Source organism: Emiliania huxleyi (assembly GCF_000372725.1).
Source record: "Emiliania huxleyi CCMP1516 unplaced genomic scaffold EMIHUscaffold_68, whole genome shotgun sequence".
In the NCBI taxonomy this organism is placed as follows: domain Eukaryota; phylum Haptophyta; order Isochrysidales; family Noelaerhabdaceae; genus Emiliania; species Emiliania huxleyi.
In genome coordinates, this window is record NW_005196900.1 from 376,298 (window position 1) to 382,753 (window position 6,456).

A 6,456-nucleotide genomic window follows, 5' to 3' on the forward strand; every position below is an offset into this window, starting at 1 on the left:
TAGGACGAGGGTGGCGGCGGAGGGAGGTGCGGGAGGGGGGGGGGGGGGGGGGTGGCTCGCGGTCCTAGTCTGGCGGGAACCTCGCGTGATCTCGCGTGATCTCGGGGAGGGTTTGGCCGTCTCGCGGCAGTCTCGCCTTGTCCGGCGGGAAGAGCTCGTTGAACATCTCCGGCCAGATGTGCCGCGTCTCGTACGGCTTGGTCTCTTGCTCCTTTTGGAAGCCTGCGGCGTGCGGCGAGAGGCGGCTTGCCAGGTCCTGGCACAGAGAGGCCTCACCGCATCCTCGCGGCGCTGGTGGGCGTGTCGTGGGCGTGTCGTGGGCGTGTCGTGGGCGTGTCGTGGGCGTGTCGTGGGCGTGTCGTGGACGTGTCGTCGGCCTCACCTGGTGTGTCCATGTCGGGGGGGAAGGCGATGTGGAGCTGCACCGCCGTGTCCGCGTACCTACTCGCGCACGGCCCGGAGTGAGAGCGCGAGGCGCGGCGGCGGCCCCGCCGCGCTGCGCCGCACTCGTTGCGCAGCACGTCGAGCAGAGAGCGGCACGCAGCCTTGGAGGGGGCGTACGCGGCGTACCCGATGAAGGGGACGGCCGCAACCATCGACGCGACGGCGACGAAGTGCGGCGTCACGCTCGGGTCGGCGGCCGACCGCTCCGCCATCTTCGGCAGCACGTGCCTCGCCGCGTGCAGCACGCCGTAGTAGTTGACGGTCATCATGCGCTCGTAGTCGGCGATGCGGAGCTCCTCAAAGTACTTCGGCATCGCCGCCCCCGCCGCAGCGATGCACACGTCCACCGGACCGAGCTGCGACTCGGCCTGCTCGATCGCCGCGCCGAGCGCGGCGCCGTCGCCGACGTCGCCGCTGAAGACGCCCACCGCGGCGCCGGGCGCCGAGCTGGCGAGCTCATCGCGCGCAGCGTGCAGCTTGCTCATCGTGCGCGCCACCAGCGAGACGCGTGCGCCCCGTGCCGCGGCGATCTTGGCCACCTCGAGGCCGACGCCCTCCGAGCCGCCCGTGATGAGCACGTGCTTGCCTGAGAGCGACTCGCGCCGCCGCCGGCTGCCGAGGAGCAGTGGCATCGACACGGCCGCCGCCACACCCAACGCCACCCAGACGAGTGGCTGCGTCGCGGTGATGGCGGCCCACGGGAGGATCGACGCCATATATTCGGCCGAGAATGCCGGAAGAATTTTAGCACTTATTCGCTGCGGGTAGCGAACCGACGCTGCTTGACCTGTTAGCGTCGGTTCGCTCTCGTCACGGTCGGGCGTGAATGACAGAAGAGAATTGATGACAGGAGAATCCTCACATCCGGGGCACGTGGGTGGCGCGCACTGGCACTAACACAGGTACACCACGGACGGGAGCCGCCTAAGCGACTCCCGCGAGGGCGGCGAGGCACTTAGCTCCGTGCACCCGCCCGCCCCCGCCACAGGCAAGCTCATTCACAACCTGCTCTGCGATTGCCGTGTGAAGAACGAACGAACGACCGAGATACGCTGCTTCTGCTCCCTCGCCGCCTCCCTCGCCGCCGCCGCCGAGCTCGCCTCCCTCGCCGCCTCCCTCGCCGCCGCCGCCCTCTCCTCGCCTCCCTCGCCGCGACGGGGCCGCCACCGTATGGACACGCTCGGAATAACCTGGGGGATCCGGAACCGCCCCGCCGGAGGCTGGTGTACCCGGGAGGAGGAGATGGGGGAGGGGAGTTGCCGCAGTACGATAGCGGACCCTCCGGCGAGCCGGAGGGCCGTGGCCGGAGGGCCCCGGGGGGGGCTTGGGGTCAGCGGTCGGAGGAGGCGAGAGACGAGCTGACGCGGCCTCTGCGAGTGGAGTCGGGACGTACGAGCTCACCGGGGGAGGGCCCGTCGCAGTGGCAACCGGATCACCGCGACCTTCGACAGGGAGGGCTCCCCGAGCCTGGAGAGGAGCCGGCGGAGGGGGAGGGCGAGCCAAGGACGATAGAGAGGCCGCGGGTGCGGGCACGACTCGTCGACCAGGGAGAGCGGGCTCGACCTCCCGGGGGGGGGGAGTGGGCGTGGCCCAATGCCACCGTTCTCGCCCAGGGAGTCGGGAGCGGGGTCACCGGAGGCGGAGTCAGCGGGATCGGGCAGAGAGGACGGAACGACGGCGGGGCCGCGGCCAAAGAAGGCTAGGAGGGGAGGTCGGGCCTCGCGCCCGCCGTATAACCATCGAGAAGCACACAGGAGAGCAGACCGAGCGGGGGGGGGAACCCCACCGGAGCTGGGGCGGGGAGACCGGGCGAAGGGGTTCTGCCGACCTAGTGGTGACCAACCTCACTCGATACACTCCGTGGCGATCCACCGGCAACGGACGCTGCCGAGGAGGCACCTTTGGCCAGATCAACATGCGCTCCAGCACAGAGACAACCTTCCGGTACAGCTTCGTCGAGCCGGGCACGGACACGCCGCTCTTTGTCCCGTTCGGCTTCGAGTTTTGCTACTTTGACCTCGACACTGGAACGGGAGGCACGATGAGGGAGACCATCAAATCGTGCGGCGTCGACCTCAACCGAGGCGGCTACTTCATGCACGGACGACTGCCGCCGGCCTGGGCTGCGTCGGGTCCTTTGTCCTTTGCCGGACCACCTCTGCGCCAACGTCGACACGTCCGAGTACATCGGCGTCAGCAGCCCTGGCGATGGTTGCGTCACGGCGGAGGGTCTGAGAGAGGGCCGGGCGAGCGACAACCCGGTCGACTTTTACGAGGTGCTGATGGGCACGAGCGAGCCAGCCTTCAAGTCGACGAGCGGCGTGTGCGCCGACTACGACACCTGCCCTTCTAGGGTACCATACTTGACCCCCCCCCCCTGGCGCATCGTCTTTTCGTGCCAAACCAGCGCGATCTCGGCGGGGCGTCAGCGCCTCTCGGAGGGGCATCATGCGCTCCCGGGGCCGCCCGACGGCGCGGGCCTCGTGCTGATGGACCCAGCCGAGGTGCCCGACCAGTCGGAGTGGCGCTGACGCGCCGCGCGCGACCACCAGCCAGCTTTCCGGCCGGGCCGAGAACGGTGCCTCGAGAATGTAGACACTCCAAACAGTTGCCGAGTTTTTTTCCTCTTTTTGAGCGCGGCTGCTGCACACCCAGCCCACCAGTGATACTAGACGCACCAGATTCACCCCGTCGCGAGCTTGACCGCGACCCCGGTGACCGCCCACAGGTGGCTGATCGCGGCCGCCGCTCACGCTGCTTTTCGGCGCCTGGCTCTCAGAGGGCCCCTGCGGCTCTCTCTCGTCGCGTGACCGCCGCCGACATCATGTGCTCGGTCGTCCCCGCCGGCGCGGAGCTGCGCCACGTCGAATTGTTCGGTAACTCGACCGCCGGCGCGCCCGCCGGCTCACCTCTCGCGCCGCCCCTTCGCACAAAGCCCGCTCACGCCGCATGTACTCAGCCATCGGCGCGACATCACCCCCGCGCAGGCACCTCGCGACGGGTCGGCGCACTCGTGTGGCTCAACGCGGACCTACGGAGCGACTCCGCCGCGGCTCGGCGCTGCCCATGGCAGCAACAGGTGCCGCCCCACCACCCGCCTGCTGCCTCTGCCTCTCTCAGCCATGCGACCCCTCCGCCAATGCACACCTCGAACGCGACGTCAGATCCCGCTGCGACTGGCAACAGTCGCGGTGATGAGGCCTCCGCCAGCACTGATCGTCACAACTCGTCTGTTACGCTACACGTTTTTGCCCTGTGCAGGTGAGCGGACCGCTGCAGCCGCAGTGGAGCCGCGGGTCGGGCGAGGGAATGGCCTTTTGGCGCGGCGCTGCTATGTGCCTGCGCGCTCATGGCGCGTTCAGGGGTGCGCCTGCGGTGTGTAGACTGCGGGGCGCCGCGCGGCGCCGACGATTGTGTCGCTCATTGTCACACCGTCGACACGGTCACACTGTGTGTGCAGTGCGTCCACTCCGGCGACCGTGACGCCGTCGGCGCTCGCCTATACCGGCTAGTGTGGAGCTCTCAGTGTGGTTGCGTGTTGTACTAGTGGTGCTGCACTAGGCGGCCCGTTTTTAGCAAAAAGCAGATACCACATCGCGTGTGGTCGTCGAAAAACCGCATGTTCGCCCGTCTGGGACCTCTTCGTACGGCTCCAAAAACCGCTCCTTAACGACGACTACGCGGCCCTGCGGTCGATCTGCGCCTTCTCAGCGGTGGAGGGGATGTGGGCGGTACGTGCGGACCGCGTGGCGCTGCGATGGCTTGACGAGTGCGACTCCCAGCGTCGACTTTTCGACCCCACGGAGCCTCTGCTGCTCCGGGGGGGGGGGGTCTGCAGACCACCCGGCCGAACTTCAGAGTCGCGGTGCTCCTCAAATACCGCTCAAACGCCCCCGATGTTGTGGAGGGGACATATGCTGATGATCCTGGCCCGATTGGTTCGCGCAGAAAGCTTCTGGGCGGTCGTTAAGGTTCGCTCCCCGCACACCGGCCCGGAAGTATGGTACCCTAGACCCTGCGTCCGTCATTGGCGTGATGGAGTGCGGCGCTGCGAGGGACGGGGTGACGCCGGGCACGCCCGGCGTGGACTGCGGCGCCGGCGTGTCTGGCTACCGGCGCCCGCCTGGCGAGTGGACTGCGGCGCTGGCGTGTGCCCTCCGCTGGCGGAAATGGTTTCAGCAAGACCCCGATCAACGCAATGCAAGGGTGGAAGGTGGAGATCACGCCGGCGGGCGGGACCGCAGTGTCAGAGGTTACCCCCGGGTCGCCGTACCTCGGCGAGGGCCAGCAGGTGTGGGAGCGTGTGTCCGTCCCGTTTACGGCGGGCACCGGCACCACTGCCGCCCTCGTCCTCAGAGGCGACCCGTCGTGGACGGAGGGTGGGACCCACCGTGTCATGGCGGTGGACGACGTCAAGGTCGAGTGCAGGTGAAGCACGCGTGCGGCTCGTTTATCAGGTATGGCTCGGGCTCGGCGCAGTACGGGCCGCATACCACGAATGAATACCTGACAGATTGGGAGGGGCACTGCAGGTGCTGCTGCGACTGCAGGAGCGTGTGGGTCGACCGCAGCACAACAATGGACGAGCGGACTATAACTCGCACGTCCCGGCCCGCGGTTTTTATTTTTCGCGAGAGAATTTTCTCGTAAAGTTCTCTCTTTATCGATTTGTGGAGCGAAAACCATAACCAACTAACTCAACTTGACTCTTGAGCTGCGACCTGCGTCACCGGTAGCGGTACGTCAGTACTATCTACTAACTAGCTCTATTAGACTCTAACTCAGAAACCCCCCCTGCGCTCTTTGAATATTGAAAAAAGAAGACGGGTTTAGTCGTGTAAAATTGCTAAAATTCCTCTCTCGCCGGCCTCCCCGCCGGGGGGGTCGGTCCCACCTCGCAGGGCGGCCCCAGGCTCACATGACCTGCCGCGTGGAGATCGGCCCGTAGCTGGGATCGGGGGTGTGGTACTCGTTGCGGTGGTCGTAGTCGGTGCACGCGCGCCTGTGGCACGGATGAGCAAATAGATGCAGGCGTGTGAGTGCGGGTTGTGTGGAGTCGGGCGGGGCGAGCGTCGCAAACGCCGGCAACGAGCGAGGGTATGCATAGAGATTGAGAAGTGCTCGCGGCCCGCCTGATGTGGTCGCAGGCCCAGAGAAGCTCCTCGAGGCAAATGTTGATCTTGTCGAGCAGGTAAAGGCTCAGCGTGGGCCGTTGCGACGCCTGGTCCTCGAGCGATGAGCGGCGTCCGGTGAGCGTCATGCCGATAGAGTTCACTTGCACATTCTCGTGCTGGTTCTCGGACCCCTCGGTGAGCAGCCGCCGGCACGAATGGCCTGACAGCGAGATCAAGACTCATGTCGCAGCTGGTCTACCCCTGTGTACCCTGCCGCGGCGTGCGCACCGCGGAAGGCACTCTGCAACATGATTGCCGAATCCCGTTTGGATAGAAAACTGCGCCGTCCTGATCGCGCCCGTGACGCCGCTTGGAAAAGCACGGCGGCGGCATCTTGCCGGGCCTGCTCGACGTACGCCAGCACCGCAGCGATCGCCGAGGGGCTGCGAACTGGCAGGTTGGGCCGCATGTCGGAGACGGACAGCGACCGAGCAGCAGCTGGCGGGTCGGGCATTTCGCAGCCGGCGAACAGTGACCGAGCAGGACCGAGCCCTCTCTTTGGGACGCCGTGGAATCAAACAAAAGAATTCAAGGGAGTGGGGCGGCTTCTTTTTCTTCTTCTTTTTTCTTTCGGGGAAATTTTTCTTCTTTCGAGAAGGGCCAGGAATGGAGACGGACCACGGGAGGGCGACGTCTAGGGCCGGCTCGCCACTGATCGCCGAGGCTTCAGGCGCCACGCTCGCCTCGAGCATCGCCAACCTCACCAACACCCAGCCCACGAGGCGGCCCGTCCCGGGTTGACACATATAGGTAGGTAGGGGCGGGCCCAACCGCCCCGCGACGGCTCCAGGAGAGAGCGCACAGAGCCCGACACGTCAGCAGCTGCTGAACCTAACCC

At 66.6% G+C, this 6,456-nt stretch overlaps 1 protein-coding gene across 1 annotated transcript in view; it reads right to left on the reverse strand.

Annotated features, from left to right (window-relative positions):
• EMIHUDRAFT_437991 (hypothetical protein) overlaps positions 1 to 1,154 on the reverse strand; it is a 2,154-nt gene extending 1,000 nt beyond the window's left edge. Inside the window, exons 1-3 of the mRNA XM_005762413.1 lie at positions 508 to 1,154; positions 383 to 441; positions 136 to 222 (exon numbers count right to left, since the gene is read on the reverse strand). Coding sequence (XP_005762470.1) covers positions 136 to 222; positions 383 to 441; positions 508 to 1,076 — 715 coding nt within the window. The 5' untranslated portion in view covers positions 1,077 to 1,154. The remainder of the gene's footprint in view (positions 1 to 135; positions 223 to 382; positions 442 to 507) is intronic.
• Positions 1,155 to 6,456: the final 5,302 nt, after the last annotated feature.